Below are 17,415 nucleotides of genomic sequence, written 5' to 3'. Positions count from 1 at the left end.
CCCCCCCCCACACACACACACAATTAAAGCTAATGCACAGTAATTGCACTCTGTAGCAGCCAGCAGGCGCCAGACAGTGACGGCACTACTGCTACAGAAGAGCCCCGCAGGTACCTGTATTCGCTTGCTCAGGTTGTGCGATCAGATCCCTGTTGTGGCGCAGGAAGAGGATTGTGTTCCGTAAAGTGAGCGCATGGTCGAAGTACCTCTGTGCTTCCCCCTCGCCTGTGCTTTGTACCTAGGAGAGAAGAATGGTCACAGGGTGCCGCATTCTCCACAAGACAGTCCGCTAGATTTCTGCCCTGCTAGAGCTGCCCCGGTCACCTGCATTATAGTGATGTGGAAAGGTCTATGAGCAAAGACAGGCCACACCAGCTCACAGAATGGAATAAAGGGCTGCAGTCAGTGAAAGTTCCCAATTGCAGCAGATTTGCAAACCGCCTCTGTAAGCTCCATCAGCACAGAACACGTACATCAGGATCTTTAAGGCCTGGGTTAATAGGCGTGAGCATGGGGTACGCACCCACATACCCCTCACTCCTACCTACACCTCAGGGGAATCGAAGGGAAGAGGCAGCCTCTTTTTGAATCCAAGATGGTTTTTTAATCCAAAATGGTCGATGTGAAAGTACTGTATCCAAATAGAGCACCTTCACATCAGCCATCTTGGATTCAAATAGGCTGCCTCATCTCTGGGAACCGGCTGAGATGCAGGAAGGACGCAATAGCAGTCACCGCTGTCCAGCAGGTAAGCATCCTATGTCCTGGGGCACAGAGTCTATGTACCAGGGGAGGCAGTGGTATAGCCTATGTGTGGGATTTGTTGTCACTTGCACCTTACCCCGAACCTGCACACACCTACGACTGGGTTTCCATGGCCGATCAACCATCCAATACAGCCACTGGACAGAAGAGTCAAGAAAATGCAATGCCTACTGCGAGCCAGAACTTATAGTGAGAGAGTCCCCGCAGTCTTGTCCCACAAACAAGTGGAAAAGCTTCTCCGTAATGGAGAGTCTGTTATATAGCAGCAAAGGGGAGGGGACCACCACCACATTACTGGACACGGTTGTGAAGTCTTGCACACGTGTGTGAGGTTCAGGTATCAACATAATTTTTGGCCATGTAGCGTATATTTGTTTGGCTTTAAATGCCCATTAGTTGATCGCCAAATCAGAAACTATGATAGCCCTTTAGTGAGCACAAAAAAAACCCCCAAACTTCCCAATCTCTTGTTTTTAAATTATACAAATGCCCAGTTACAGAGACAATATCAGTGTACCTTCTCTAGCTCCACAAGGAAGCTATCCAGGGTCTCGTCGGACAATTTGCCCACTTCAAACATGGTCACGGCATGACTCTTCAGATTCTGTGACACACAAAAGGAAAATCAGCACACCTGTAAAGGTGACACCATTGATGCAAATAGGTTTGTTGTCCCCACGAGCTGCAAGAGAAAAACATACAGTGCTGTATCCAGAAGCGTTACAGAGAGGATATCATATGGGCTTCTGCCTTGTGCAATATTAATGTAAATAGTTTGCATGAAGGAATATACATTTATTCCTCCAGACTCCTCTCTTATTGGGTGAAACAAAGGACAGAACTAGCCCGAGTGTAAGAAATATGTACAATCTTCAATGTTAGATGATTCATAGACTTAAATAGCGAAAAGACATCAAACTCAGGCTCTTGGACTATCCGGGTCCCTGAATACAGGGCCTAATTCAGACCTGATCGCACCTTTGCAAATTTGCAGAGGTTTGCAATCGGATAGTTGCCGACCAGACAGCGTGAAAATACGCCCCGTGCAAGTTCGCGTCCGCTGCACGAAAAGCTTTGCTTACGCCGGCCAGCTGAAAATCCGTTCGCAACTCACTCACCATCGAATGATTTTTCCAGTTTGTGCGTAGCCCAGGGCTCACTCTTATAGAAACAGGCCGGAGCGGACGTCACACACCCTCCCTGAAGACGCTTGGGAACGCCTGTTTTTTCAGGTACTCCCAGAAAAATTCCACTTACCACCCCCAAACGTCCGCTTCCTGTCAAACAACCTGCGCTCGCCTAGTGATAAAAAAAAAAAAAAGACGCAAGATTTATTCGCAGTTTGGCCTTGCGCCTGCGCATTACGATCTGTACGCATGCACAGTTGTTCGATAATCGGCCGCTGTGCGATTTCGCACATCAGTGATCAGGTCTGAATTAGGGCCGTAGAACACAGGAAGAATGGGCGGTGTATTTACAGGACAATCAATGTCTTACAGGTGATAAGTTTCCCATCATCAGGAAGGCAGTGAGCGTGGAATCAAACAGGAAAGCGATACGTTTTGTGTGTCCGCTGGATAAATTCAGGCTGCTCACACTACAGGTGTCCGCTATTTAAACAAATAAGAAAAAAAACTTTAAGATTTGCAGAAAGATGCAATTAAAAATAAATTCATTAATAAAAAAAAAAAATGCAACAGGCACCAGGTACAAAAGCCAAATCTCTTATTATATGGGATGAAATGACTGCAGCTTTCAGACTCATGCACCCATTACCTTGGTCCTCCTGACTGTTGGTGTCGGTGTCTGTGGCTGAAGAGACCATGTCTTGTACCGGGCTCTTGCTTTCTGTGCTCTCCCAGGAAAGCAGCATCTTCTGCGGATCCAATGTGTTCCTGTGTATTGGAAACCAGAGTTTTGCACGGCCAAGTTAATGTAATGTAAGTGAAAGCAGGCGAGTATGTAGCACGGTTCTGTGCGACTCTGAACAGCTCTGTAGACCCACTGAGATCAACTGGGACGCATGAACCACTCTTTTTTTTTTTTTTTTTTTTTTAAGCTTCAGATGTGGACGCTTTGAATGCGGCTCTGAAGCAGGATCACACTATGCAACCAGGAAGGCAAAGGACAGTCTGCTCCTGAATCAATTGTGGTTCACTAATGACCACCAACAAGTGTCCTCCCCAAGTTTAACGAATCGCTGATCACTCTGGGAAATATGAACAGCAAACTAACAATTTTGGAGTAAGGAACGAGTTACTTACCGGTACTCAAGCAATATCCTGATTGAGCCCCTCAATGCCTTAAAAAAAGAGGCCCACCTAAGTAGTGATGATCGCACGGAGGGAGCAGCTGCTGGGATGATTGCAGAATCAAGGTATCTCTGGACGGCAGGTAAGTAACGTGTTGCTTTTTTAAATATTTTATCTTACTTTATTCCCTCCTAAACAATGTTTGAATTTTCGTATTTAAAACACAAAACATAATAAAAGACACCAAAAAAGGAGCATGAAAATATAAACGGGACAGTAATTACTTCAGTCTATTTACAGATGGGACGTTCCTCCACGATGGGTGCAGCTGGTCAGGATTGATCACTTGTCCCTTTTTGAGGGCAAACCCCAAGCGGCAGTACATGGAGACGGCATTCTGGAGACAGAAGATCTACATTAGGCATTTCATCTATGCACTATGCCAGAGCCAATAGTCACTTCTGCAAAAAACTACACTTTGCACATTGACCCAGTTTTTAAATTGTTCGCAGTCATTGTGATGCAGGTACCAAAGTATTTTGATCACGTTCTACAGGAATATCATCTTGTAGATTAAACATGTTTCAGGGAACAGCCCGACTGATCTTTAAAGTGCTTCTACTGACTGTATCCAGGGAATCTGCATGTGTGGACGGGCGACCCGTCCACCGACCACTGGAACTACTCAGACAATGACATCGCCACTGGGAGGGTATCTAAATTTGCCCGCCCAGTTGTGAGGTCATTGCTGGCGGTTCCTGTGGCTGACATAATTGTTCAGTCGGCGGGTCTTCCGTTCATATATGCATATGCGCCAATATATCTGCTGAACATATCAGCATTAGCTAGGGCAGACCGGATACGTCTGGGAACGACATTGTTCACAGACATATGCAGGGCCGGATTATGGGAGGGGTGAAAGGGGCGGTCGTCCCGGGGCCCCCACACCAAGGAGCGTAGTAGTCTCCCCCTCACGGCGGCTCAGCTGTTTATTAACAGCGCCGCTGAGGAGGTGTTCCTTGCACAGCATTTCATAGTCCCGCATGATTTCAATGCAGCATCCCGCAAGACTATTAAATGCTGTGCAAGGAACACCTCCTCGGCGGCGCTGTTAATGAACAGCTGAGCCGCCCGGAGGGGGAGACTACAATGCTCCTGGGTGTGGGGTCAATGACTCTGGCATCCACTGCACCGCCGGACAGGTAGCGTGCGCGCATATATGTGTGTGTGTGTACATCTGTGTGTTGTGTGCAGCATGGGTGTATGTGTGTGTGTAAGGGTGGGCTCAGGGGTCTGTCATCTACTATAGTGGGGGCCCCCACAACTTCATTGCCCGGGGCCCCCACCATGCGTGATCCGGCCCTGGACATATGATATGTCATTCGTCAATTGTTCATAAGACATACAGCATCACATCATGTGTACCCTTCCTTACATTAACATTCCAAAATATAAGGGCAAGAAAATGTGTACAGAATGACCCCAGTGAATTCCCACTACAGTTTCTCCCCTTGCGCCATCTAGTGGAGTGCCAGAGATATAGGAATAACAGACTAGTTACATATAACAATGCTGTACCTTTACTAAAGACAGATCGATCTCCAGAACATTTGCAAGCTGGAAAATAAAACAGAAAAGTAAAATATAGAATGAAGTTATATTTCCACATTGCAATGTTTCATGTGAGACTGTATGCATTAATCAGCGTCTCCCACCCCCGGGGCACAGAATGACCACACTTACTGGATGTATGGCACAAACAGCCACAGAAGCATGCTCGGGCTTTTATTCCTAATCAGTTAAGTAGCTCATTTGCAAACCATTAACTTTTCTATTATGATAACAAGAAAATAATAAAAAACAGAGCTTCAAACAATGGTGCAGCAAACAACTGCTAAGGTGGTCACAACACCCCCAGGGTAATATTCAATGGAGCCTAAAGGCCAGTACTCACTGGCCGATGCGGGAGAGATGTGTGCTGAGCGAACCGAGCAGGTGAAATGAGCGACCTGCTAGATTGGCCTGCACGGCAGGCCAATCTAGCACCAGCGATAGCGATGCGCAGCTATCACTGTGGGGGGAACACACAGAGCGATCATGCTTAAAATCTAAGCAATCTAGTCAGATTGCTTAGATTTTAAGCAGCCTTCACTCAGTGAGTACCCCCCTTAATGTTTGCAGTTGTGCACACCCCTGGGATAATACACTCTGTACAGATCTCCATATGATGTTTCCTATGGAATCCTGCAGTCTATCTCCTTGCCGCAAAGTTCCTCGGATAAAGGCTGAAAAAGGCTCTGTTGAGGAGAAACGCGTCGGTGACCAGACAGACCTACCAGTTCCTTTGTGGGGAGATCGGGGGTATCCATCCCAACAGGAATCCGGCACTCTAAAACCCGGGAGGGTATCGGATAACGGCCCTCATTCAGAGTTGTTCGCTCGCTAGCTGCTTTTAGCAGCATTGCACACGCTAAGCCGCCGCCCTCTGGGAGTGTATCATAGCTTAGCAGAATTGCGAACGAAAGATTTGCAGAATTGCGAATAGAAAATTCTTAGCAGTTTCTGAGTAGCTCGAAACTTACTCCTACACTGCGAACAGTTCAGTCAGTTTCGTTCCTGGTTTGACGTCACAAACACACCCAGCGTTCGCCCAGACACTCCCCTGTTTCTTCAGACACTCCCGTGTTTTTCCCTGAAACGCCAGCGTTTTTTCGCACACTCCCATAAAACGCCCAGTTTCCGCCCAGAAACACCCACTTCCTGTCAATCACACTACGATCACCACAGCGATGAAAAAGCTGTGTTATGCCATGAGTAAAATACCTAACTTTTGTGTAAAATAACTAAGCGCATGCGCTCTGCGAACATTGCGCATGCGCAGTTAGCGGATAATCGCAGTATAGCGAAAATCGGCAACGAGCGAACAACTCGGAATGACCTCCAATATACGCTGTTTGTGGGTGGGCACACTTGACACCCCACAAATTCTGGTACGCAAACTGTATTATCATTATTGGTGGATTTTAATTAAAGGAAACTTATCTATGTGCTGTTGCTTTTATTGCTGTGGATTAAAAATGTACTTTCACCATCATACTGTTTTTTTTTTTTTTTCCCTTTACTATTTGGAGGAGTGTGGACTAAAAATCAACATTAAAGTCACACCACTAGAAGGAAAAGAAGAGTTTTATCCGAGGAACTTTGCGGCAAGGAGATAGACTGCCGGATTCCATAGGAAACATCATTTGAAGATCTGTACAGGGATTGGAAATTGTACTTTCTACAGAGTGTATTATCGCAGGGGTGCGCACAACTACAAACATTAGACTCTACTGACCATTAACTATTCTACTAGGTGCTTCATCACGCCCTACGGGCGCTCTTCACACCGTCGCAAGGGGCTACGCCCCCTTAACCCTTGCATGCCTTTCTGGGGTTTAATATTTGTATTATATGGAGTACTACCTGCATTCCTTTGTTAGTGGTTAAATATTGCACAATGAAAGGGCGTGCGATGGTGAAGGAGGCGCAGCCCCTTGCGACGGCGTGAACAGCACCTGCAGGGCACGATGTACAGAATGTAGCGGGTGCGGTGGGGACTGCGGATGGTGTCTGTAGATGCTGCGGGTGGAGGGGAGGCAGAAGTGGGGGTGGGGCCCGGATGGGGAAGGTTCGGGAGGTGCTGCGCGTGGGGGAGGGGCAGAGGAGTGGGGGGATGCAGAAGGGGGAGGGGTCCGGAGGCACCGCAGGTGGGGGAGGGGCAGGGGTGCCACGGGTGGGAGAGGGGCAGGTGTGGGGATGTTGTGGATGGGTGAAGGGTTCCGGAGGTGCTGTGGGATGGGAAGGGACGGGTGTGCCGGGGGTTGGGTAGGGGACCGCAGGCACCATGGGTAGGGTAGGGGCAGGTACGGGTGTTGCAGCGGATGGGAAAGGAGGTCCGGAGGTGCTGCAGGTGGTGGAGGGGCAGGTGCAGGGGTGCCATTGGTGGGGGAGGGGTGGGTGAGGGGGGGACCGCTGATGGAGGAGGGTGTCTGCAGATGCTGCGGGTGGAGGGGGGCAGGTGTGGGGGGAGACGTATAAGGGGGGTGAATGGTGGAAGGGGCCTGGAGGTGCTGTGGGTGGTGAAGGGGTGGAGGAATGGGAGCCACGGGTGGTGTAGGGGGTCTGGAGGCACAGCATGTGGGGGAGGGGTGGAGTGCCGCATGTGGTGGAGGGGAAGGTGCGGAGGTGTGTGTACATGCCATAAAAGGTAGTTGGAGGGTATGCAGTAACAGGGCCAGGACAGGGGTGACAGGGTCAGTACAGGGTTGACGGGGCCCAGTACAGGGTTGACGGGGCCCAGGACAGGGTTGACGGGGCCCAGGACAGGGGTGACGGGGCCAGGACAGGGGTGACGGGGCCAGGACAGAAATGATAGGGACAGGATAGGGGTGACAGGGCCAGGGTAGGGGCAGCAGGACCAGGACAGGGGTGACGGGGCCAGCATAGGGTTGACAGGGCAAGCACAGGGGTGACAGGGCCAGGATAGGGGTAACAGGGCCAGCATAAGGGTGACAGGGCCAGGATAAGGGTGAAAGGGCCAGAATAAGGGTGGCAGGGCAAGGCCAGGGACATGACAGAACACAGGGCACGGGAGAGATTGGTATTAGGGACAAAACAGTGGTGACAGACAGATGTGTCTTACCGGAGTCACTGCTGCTGGCTGCTGCTGTTCCATTCCAACCTGTTGGGATCTGCTGCTGCTGGAGACTTGGCATGGCTGACTCTCTCAGGCTGGAGTCCTGCTTTCTCTGCCAGTCCGCATCCCTCCCCCCCTCCTCAGTCACACACCGCAGACCTCGCGCAGCTGCCGGGCACTGTGGTAAGGTGAGACTGGAAATGACTGGTTAGCCCCCAGGAGATGCTGCGGCTGGAGGGAGGAGGGGGTCATAGCATGCACGTGGCGCGGACCTCACGGCTTCCGGGCACTGTGGTAAGGGGAGACTGGGAGTGACTGGTTAGCTCCCAGGAGACGCTGCGGCTGGAGGGAGGAGTGGGTCAGAGCCTGCAAGCAGCTCGGATTTCTGCAGCGCTACCCGCCAGCTAAAGTGTGTGAATGAGCTCGGCGCACTCCACTGCGGGTGGCAGCGCTGCAGCTAGCGGTGGGGTTGCCGGGGCTGGAGATAACAGAGGCAGTATGGAACCTGCACAGCGGCAGGTGCCTCACTAAACTGCAGCTAAGAAGCGTGGAGTGTGTCAGAAAGTGACGCTCCTCCGCACCAGAGACCCTGCTGAGTATGCCGATGTGGGGGGTCAAGCACACAGTGAGCCGGTGCCCGTCTGTCTGTATGACATACCCCTCACACCCCCCCATACCTCCCAAATGTCCCGATTTTCGCGGGACAGTCCCATTTTTTGGGGTCTGTCCCGCTGTCCCACCCGCGGGTCGCAGTGTCCTGCGGTGGGGGGGGGGGGGGGGCAGTTGGAAAGCTCCTGTACTCGCTGTTCTGCTTAGCAGAGCAGCGGTGAATAGTGGAGACAGAGGGAGAGGGGGCATCAGGGGGTACGGATTAATGGGGGGTTCCAGCAGCATAGCCGGATTAAGGGGGGGGGGGGGGGCGGGGGATACGTACCGTTGGCCCCACAGTTTTAGAGGCCCCCCCGGCTGGAGTAGCTCTGTCCCAGCTCAGAAGCTCCCCCCCCCCGTCCTGCCAGCAACAGTGGCAGCATTGTGCTACAGTCAGCACACGCTGCTGCATATTGGCAGGTCTGTGGTGTTGCAGGGAGGCAGCAGTCTCCCTGCTTTCTTCTGCCTGTGCAGGTGTGTAGGGGGGAGCGACCACCTCCTCTGGATTTAGCCCTAGCTGAGGGGCCAAAATCCCATAAAAAAAATAAAAACAAACATCGGAATTTGCATAAGGGGGCGTGGCCGCGCGGTCCGCGATTAGGCCACGTCCCCAACCCCCAGCAGGCACAGCAATGAGATAGGGCTCCCCTGTATCAAGTGCCCTGGGCCCCCCGGACTCATAATCAGCCCCTGGGAGCATGCCAGCAGCTCACAGAGCGCTGGGCATGCCCCCTCACTGACGAAAACGGGGACCCTCCCGTGAAGCCACGCCCCCTTTTCGCCGAGTGTGTTTCCCTCCTTCTGCCTGGAGAAAGCTCCTGCAGAAAGCTGGGAGGTCTGCAGCCCTGCCTGTGACATGCCCAATGCCCATGCTATCTGCTTCTGCTCCTGGTCTCCTGTAGATTTGGCCAGATCTCTGTGACTCATTTGAATAACTCCGCCCACTGTTGTGACTCCGCCCAGCATTAGCAAATGAATCACAAGGTCACAGAATAGGGCTATTATATAGGAGATTGCCTTATAATAGAAAATTAAAATAACTGATCTCCTTGCAAAATAGAATATTCAGCTAATATATCAAATCACTTTGAAAAGACAATGGGCCTAATTCAGAGTTGATCGCAGCAGCAAATTTGTTAGCAGTTGGGCAAAACCATGTGCACTGCAGGTGGGGCAGATCTAACATGTGCAGAGAGAGTTAGATTTGGGTGGGGTGTGTTCAAACTGAAATCTAAATTACAGTGTAAAAATAAAGCAGCCAGTATTTACCCTGCACAGAAACAATATAACCCACCCAAATCTAACTCTCTCTGCACATGTTATATCTGCCACACCTGCACTGCATATGGTTTTGCCCAACTGCTAACAAATTTGCTGCTGCGATCAACTCTGAATTAACCCCAATAGCCAGACTCTCCACATACTTTTCCCTTTGCAACCCATTAGCATGAACATGACAGGTATCAGCTGCTGTATGTGTGGGTGTAGTATGGCTGACCGGCGTTCTCCTGACCGCCGGTCAGCTTACCGACGCCGGGATCCGGGCAGCATACCGACGCCGGGATCCCGGCGGGGAGAGGCGAGTGCAACAAGCCCCTTGCGGGCTCGCTGCGCTCGCCACGCTGCGGGCTCGGTGGCGACCTACGGTCGCCACGGGTTCTGCTCCCACTCTATGGGTGTCGTGGACACCCACGAGTGGAAATAGTCCCTGTTGGTCGGCATGCCGACCATCGGGATAGTGGGTGTCGGGAAGCTGCAGGAGGTCATGTGACCGTCGGTCTCCCGACCGTCGGTCACATGAATACCACCCGTATGTGTAGTTGTTGTTTTCTTTTACAGTGTTGCAATAATGTCTGCGCTCTCAGAGCTTGTGAGGTTATGCAGCGGACAGCCCGCAGAGGAGAGGTTATGCAGCAGACAGCCCGCAGAGGAGAGGTTATGCAGCAGACAGCCCGCAGAGGAGAGGTTATGCAGCAGACAGCCCGCAGAGGAGAGGTTATGCAGCAGACAGCCCGCAGAGGAGAGGTTATGCAGCAGACAGCCCGCAGAGGAGAGGTTATGCAGCAGACAGCCCGCAGAGGAGAGGTTATGCAGCAGACAGCCCGCAGAGGAGAGGTTATGCAGCAGACAGCCCGCAGAGGAGAGGTTATGCAGCAGACAGCCCGCAGAGGAGAGGTTATGCAGCAGACAGCCCACAAAGGAGAGGTTATGCAGCAGACAGCCCACAGAGGAAAGGTTATGCAGCAGACAGCCCACAGAGGAGAGGTTATGCAGCAGACAGCCCACAGAGGAGAGGTTATGCAGCAGACAGCCCACAGAGGAAAGGTTATGCAGCAGACAGCCCACAGAGGAAAGGTTATGCAGCAGACAGCCCACAGAGGAGAGGTTATGCAGCAGACAGCCCACAGAGGAGAGGTTATGCAGCAGACAGCCCACAGAGGAGAGGTTATGCAGCAGACAGCCCACGGAGCAGAGGTTATGCAGCAGACAGCCCACGGAGCAGAGGTTATGCAGCAGACAGCCCACGGAGCAGAGGTTATGCAGCAGACAGCCCACGGAGCAGAGGTTATGCAGCAGACAGCTTATTCAGTTCTGCATAATTTAATGCTGGGCAACACCGTGGGGCCCAACTGCGCAGACTACCATCAATTAAGGTAGACAGCCTGCACTCCCCTGCAAGGGGTGCGAGGAAAAATGCACAAAGATAAAGATCGCAAAGTCCCTCAATCTGGCTGTTCTAGAGACACTTTGCAGCAAAACTGAATAACCGCCTAACCTTCTGCAAAGGTGGTGCAGACTGGCCATCTGCTTACACAATGTAAAGCCTCATTATGTACATACAATTGTATTTTCCTCGAGAGGTTTTAATTCTATCAAGTAATGCACATTAACATCTGCAAACAGATGTGAAGCATTTTCACAGATCAACTTGGTAAGCCAGAGCATGTTTGCTGTGATGTACAGTATGTGATATGTGCCCTAATAGCCTGCAATTTAGTACATGTCCCAAGCCTACTTACACATTAACTATAGCACATCTAAAATAAACCACGATGATTGAACACGCTGACAGCAGGCAGGAAAGGACGCTACGTAGATCTAATACAAGCAGTATCCTGTGATCTCATATTACGATTACAATAAAATATATTTAAAAAATAAGAACCAAACCCCTTCCCATCTCCTCACTGACACCATACACAAGTGCACAAAGAGAATCCGATAATCTGTTCTACATTGATCTGAACAATGTGGTCAGGATGCGAGAGTGAGAAAGAAGCGATTAATATACCACAGCCGGCCTCACACTACATATACCATATTACATGTGAGAAACCAGTAATACAGCTTCTACAAATAAAAGTAAAGAGAATAACTGCGTGCAGGGAACCCCCAGCAATCAGCCCACACACACGGATCACATCCCTGATTCACTAAGGAAAGCAGCTGTGAGTGCCCATCAGAGGCCATGTGTGTGCCAACTTACCTCTGCCACGTTGGTATGTTCATCAATTGAGACAAATATCTTGTAGAGAAGAGTTTCAAAATAGTCTCCTTGTAGCCGGTTCATCACAAAGCCTTCAAGGGGGGGCACTGAAAATACCAAATCCCCGAATTATTATATTGAGCAAGAGAGGTTCCTACAGGGCCTGTAAGAAGGGGCCCATCTGCGGCAAGACAGCACTCGGCCGACCAGGTGTGATGGGCGCAGATCTCCCAGTATTTATACCAGAAGGGGGAGGGGGTGAGATTGCTAACATACACTTTTAATAATAAACCTGGGACATTAGACCATAAAAGGCAAAAGAAAGGAGAACAAACAAATGACACTCACCAGCGATGCAACTGTCATCTGAGATGGGTACATCAAGATATATAAATCCTTTATTATAAAGGCCTGAAAAATAAAATGAGCTTTGTTACGGTCTAGCACCATTACAAAATACAGACTGTAAATTGGTGCACACAGGAGGATTATATCGCATTTACACCATAAACCAGCAGCATAAAATAATCAAACAACGAATGGAGTAAACAGACGTGGCTGCCAAACACACAAACAGGAACGTCACTTATCAGTAGCACTCACTATGAACAACATTGTGCTCCAGAGAACCAGCCAGCTGAGGTCCAGAGTCGATGATTTTATCAATAGCTCTTTTCTCTCCCGTGCTGCAAACCTAGAGACAGAAGCTAAACATTAAAATTTTATTTATGTAACAGAAACCACTATTAGCCTCAGAATTACCAGAGACTACAACACATGTAAAAAGAAGTGTTATGGTAGACTTACTATTGTAAAACACTTTTTCTGCAAAGTATACAGGGTTCCACAGGGAAACATTGGGGTGTAGCGTGGATCTTGATCCAGAGGCAGCAATAGGTAAAGCTTTAGCTGTCCCAGGATGCATAGGAGCCTCCTCTATAACCCACCTCCAGGCACTGACAGCTCAGTTTTGATTACCAGTCCAATGCAGGAGCAGGCAAGAGAGAAGGCAGATGTTAGTCACATAAGAACACATTCTCACGACAGGAGAAGGAACCAGCGGCTAAGGCCATACAAACCCAAAGAAGCTAGGTGCGTCAGGGTTAGCGCCCTGTGGAACCCTGTATACTTCACAGAAAGTGTTAACAATGGTAAGTCTACCATAATACTTCTTTTCTGCAGCAGGGTACACAGGTTTCCACAGGGAAACATCGGGGATGTAATAAAGCAGTTCCTCAAGGGAGGGGACGCGCCTTAGCGGATGTGAGAATCCGACGTCCAAATAAAGCATCCTGGGAGGCGAAAGTATCAGACATAAAACTAAGAAACGTGTTCACTGAGGACCACGTAGTAGCCTTGCACAAGTGTTCTGCGGATGTGCCACGGCGGGCCGCCCAAGAAGGTCCAACAGATCGAGTAGAATGGGCCTTAATCACAGCAGGAGCTGGGAGACCAGCCTGCGCGTAAGCTTGTGCAATCACCATTCTAATCCATCTGGCCAAGTTTTGCTTGTTCGCAGGCCAGCCACGTTTGTGGAAACCAAACTGGACAAAGAGGGCATCTGACCGCCTAATAGAGGCAGTCCTCTCCACACAGAGAGAGCCCTGACCACATCCAAAGAATGTTCTTTGGCTGACAAAACTGAAGAGATAAAGGCCGGGACCACAATCTCTTGGTTAAAGGTGAAATGAGAACACCACCGTAGGCAAATAACCTGGACAAGTTCGTAGAACTACCCGGTCATGGTGAAAAATCAGAAAGGGTGGATGCAGGACAAAGCGTCTAAGTCCAACACCCGTCTTGGAGAGACAATAGCCAGCAAGAACAGGACCTTGGCCGTGAGCCATTTGAGGTCCACAGAGGTTCAAAGGGAGACTCTTGTAGGGCATTCAGCACAACAGACAGATCCCATGAAGCCACAGGGGGAACATAGGGAGGCTGAATATGTAGAATACCCTGAGTGAATGTATGAACGTCAGGTATAGAGGCAATCTCGTGCTGAAACCATAACGACAAGGCAGAAATGTGAACCTTAAGGCAGGCCAGACGAGGACCTATGTCCAAGCCTCTTTGCAGAAAAGCCAGAATTCTGGGAGTTTTAAAATCTACCAGCGTCATAATTCTTATTTCACCTCGTGTGCTGATAAGAATTCCAAACCCTGTCATAAATCCGGACAGCGGCTGGTTTGTGGGCCTTCAGCATAGTTTGAATAACCGCCTCAGTAAAACCTTTGGCCCTCAGGAGTGATGCTTCAAGAGCCACACCATCAAAGCCAGTCTGGCCAGGTCCGGGTAGAGACAAGGGCCCTGTACGAGGTGGTCTTGACGCTGAGGGAGTAGAAGGGAATGCTCTGTCGACAGACCCTGCAGGTCTGAGAACCAATACCGTCTCGGCCACGCTGGAGTGACTAAAATTAGCATTCCTCCTTCTTGCTTGAACTTCCGCAGTACCCTGGGCAGGAGTGACACTGGAGGGAATATGTAAGGCAGCCGAAAGTTCCACGGAACTGCCAGTGCGTCCATGAACGCTGCCTGAGGATCCCTGGTCCGTGATCCGAAGACTGGAACCTTGTGATTGTGTCGAGATGCTATGAGGTCTACGTCCGGTAGGCCCCACTTGTCCACCAGGAGTTGAAATACTTCTGGATGAAGGCTCCCTCTCCGGAGTGAACGTCCTGGCGACTGAGGAAGTCTGCTTCCCAGTTTAGGACACCCGGAATGAACACTGCCGATATGGCTGGCAGATGGCCTTCCGCCCAACAAAGGATTTTTTACACTTCCATCATTGCCATGAGGCTTTGAGTGCCGCCTTGATGGTTTATGTATGCCACCGTGGTGGCCTTGTCTGACTGTACCTGAACAGGCCTGTTCCGTACCAGAGGCAGGGCAAAGAGATAGTACATCAAACACTGCCCTTGGTTCCAAAATGTTGATTGCGATGAGGGATTCCTCCTTGGTCCAACAACCCTGAAACGAGTGTTGCCCCATCCCCGCAGACTGGCATCCGTGGTCTGTAGGACCCAGTTGGGAATCCAGAATGGACGGCCCCTGCACAATTGCTGGTCCTGGAGCCACCCGGACAGCGACAGACGAACCTCTGTAGTCAACGAGACCATCTGGTATCTGATCCGATGACGTAGGCCGTCCCACTTTGACAGTATCAACTGTTGCAGAGGATGAGCGTGAAATTGAGCGGACTCTACCATGTCAAAGGACGACACCATTGGGCCAAGGACTTGCATTTCTGAGTGTATCGACACTATGGGGCGACGAACGAAGTGTCTTATCCTGTCCTGAAGCTTTAGGACTTTGCCTGGAGACAGGAACAGTCTTTGTGACTGTGTGTCCAAGAGTGCCCCAAGGTGCACCATGCTCTGAGCTGGGACTAGCGAGGACTTCTTCCAACTGATTAGCCACACCATGGGCTTGCAGGAAATTTACCGGCAATTGCAGATGACTGAGGAGGACTTTGTGAGAATTTGCCGGAATCAGCAGGTCGTCCAAGTGCAGGAGAATTCAGATTACCTGGCGACGGAGGTGGGCAGTCATCACGGCCATGACCTTGGTGAAGATCCGAGGAGCTGTAGCCAGTCCAAATGGCAGAGTCTGAAATTGGTAGTGAAGGTTGCCAATAGCAAACCGCAGGAACTGCTGATGTGAAATGGCAATAAGAATATGCAGACATGCATCCTGTATATCCAGAGATACCATATAGTCTCCGAGGTCAATAGCCAGCACAACTGAGCGCAGCGCTTCCATACGAAACTTGGACACTCTCACAAACTTGTTCAGAGATTTGAGGTTGAGTATAGGCCGGAAAGAGCCATTGGGTTTCAGGACCAGAAACAGGGTCAAGTAGTAACCTCTGCCCCTCTGGGACCGAGGTACCAACACAACCACTCCTGTATGTAGGAGGGAACCTACAACCGTTTGCAGAGCCTGCGCTTTCAACGGATCCGAAGGGAGAGCCGTAGTACAGAACTGGTGAGGGGGACGTCTCGAAGGAGACAGCGTACCTGTGAGAACTTCCAGTACCCATGCGTCTGAAGTGGTCGTGAGACAGACCTCGGCAAACTGTAGAAGTCAGCCTCCCACCCTGGGGTCCCCCAGGGGGAGGCCCGCCCCGTCATGCTGCAGGCTTGTCATATTTTGCAGCAGGCAGACAGGCTGCCCAAGACTGTTTTGCCTTGGGCTTGGTGGTTTTGGGAGCACGAGATTGTCTCGGGTATGTCTGACCTTTTGCTTTCCCTTGAGGCCGAAAGGAACGAAATGTGGTACACTTTGCCTTCTGAGAAGGATTAGTAGTGGGGAGAAAAGCTGTCTTAGCAGCTGCCAGTTCAGACATAATTTTATTTAGGTCTTTCCCAAACAAAATATTCCCAGTGAAGAGGAGGACCTCCAAAGTCTTTTTAGAGTCCAGGTCCACTTTCCATGACCTCAACCACAGTATGCGGTATGCCAGGACAAACGTAGCCGACGTCTTGGCTGCCAATACCCCTGCCTCAGATGACGCCTTTTGAATGTAATAAGAGGCGGTGGTAATGCGAGACAGGTTTTGTATGACATTGTCAGCGATATCCTTGGGCAGCTCCTCCTCTAACGCCTAAACCCATGCCTCAATACGTTTTGCAGCTCAAGAGGCAGCTATAGTAGGTCTATGGGGTTCACTACGGCTGGCCGGCGGTCGGGCTCCCGGCGACAAGCATCCCGGCGCCGGGAGCCCGACCGCCGGCTTACCGACAGCTTGGCGAGCGCAAATGAGCCCCTTGCGGGCTCGCTGCGCTCGCCACGCTACGGGCACGGTGGCGCGCTACGCGCGCCACACTATTTTATTCTCCCTCTATGGGGGTCGTGGACCCCCACGAGGGAAAATAATTGTCGGTATTCCGGCTGTCGGGCTCCCGGCGCCGGTATACTGAGCGCCGGGAGCCCGACCGCCGGCAAACAGAAGACCACCCGGTCTATGAATAGCCCCTGTAAGGGAATATACAGATTTCAGGCATCCTTCAACACGCTTAACAAAAGCTTTCACGGCTGCTCAGCGCAAACCCCCTGGTTAAGTGACCTGCTGCTGCAGGCACAAACTCAAACAGCTCTCAGTGCCTGTAGGTGGGATTATAGAGGAGGCCCCTGTGCATCCTGGGACAGCTAAAGCTTTACCTGTTGGTGCCTCCGGATCAAGATCCACTCTACACCCCGATGTTTCCCTTTAGAAAACCTGTGTATCCTGCTGCAGTAACTACTTTACTACCATAGCGCTAAGCATTATATTAAACATGACATTGGATTTAGCAGACTGGCAAGAGGCAATCACTTACATAGCAAAACCAGGTTGGTTTTGCCGTGTAAATGATTACTGCTTTAAAAACAAAACATAACAGGAGAACTGGCACAAAGTCTCGCACTTCCTCCCTCTCGCAGCCTATTACATTTACCCCTAGTGCCGAGTAACACACTGGGGTTTAGTACCTTGATGTCATCCTCAGTGATGTATCCAGACTGCACCACCCACCAAGCCTCTATGGTGATCTCCACCGGTTTCACAGGCAGCAAGTCGCGAGCAGTTTTCCTTCGGAAGAATTTCT

General features: G+C 50.6%; 1 protein-coding gene across 1 annotated transcript in view; it reads right to left on the bottom strand.

The window, feature by feature from the left end:
• The window catches only part of FAM91A1 (family with sequence similarity 91 member A1), an 82,702-nt gene that overhangs the window by 20,625 nt on the left and 44,662 nt on the right, over positions 1-17,415 (bottom strand). Inside the window, exons 6-15 of the mRNA XM_063924399.1 lie at positions 17,300-17,413; positions 12,434-12,524; positions 12,179-12,241; positions 11,831-11,937; positions 4,596-4,634; positions 3,302-3,414; positions 2,542-2,660; positions 2,263-2,375; positions 1,283-1,369; positions 115-238 (exon numbers count right to left, since the gene is read on the bottom strand). Of these exons, the coding sequence (XP_063780469.1) occupies positions 115-238; positions 1,283-1,369; positions 2,263-2,375; positions 2,542-2,660; positions 3,302-3,414; positions 4,596-4,634; positions 11,831-11,937; positions 12,179-12,241; positions 12,434-12,524; positions 17,300-17,413 (970 nt within the window). The remainder of the gene's footprint in view (positions 1-114; positions 239-1,282; positions 1,370-2,262; positions 2,376-2,541; positions 2,661-3,301; positions 3,415-4,595; positions 4,635-11,830; positions 11,938-12,178; positions 12,242-12,433; positions 12,525-17,299; positions 17,414-17,415) is intronic.

This window comes from Pseudophryne corroboree, chromosome 5, assembly GCF_028390025.1.
Source record: "Pseudophryne corroboree isolate aPseCor3 chromosome 5, aPseCor3.hap2, whole genome shotgun sequence".
NCBI lineage: Eukaryota > Metazoa > Chordata > Amphibia > Anura > Myobatrachidae > Pseudophryne > Pseudophryne corroboree.
Note: the sequence above shows the minus strand (reverse complement) of the source record. Positions and strands in the feature narration are given on the sequence as shown.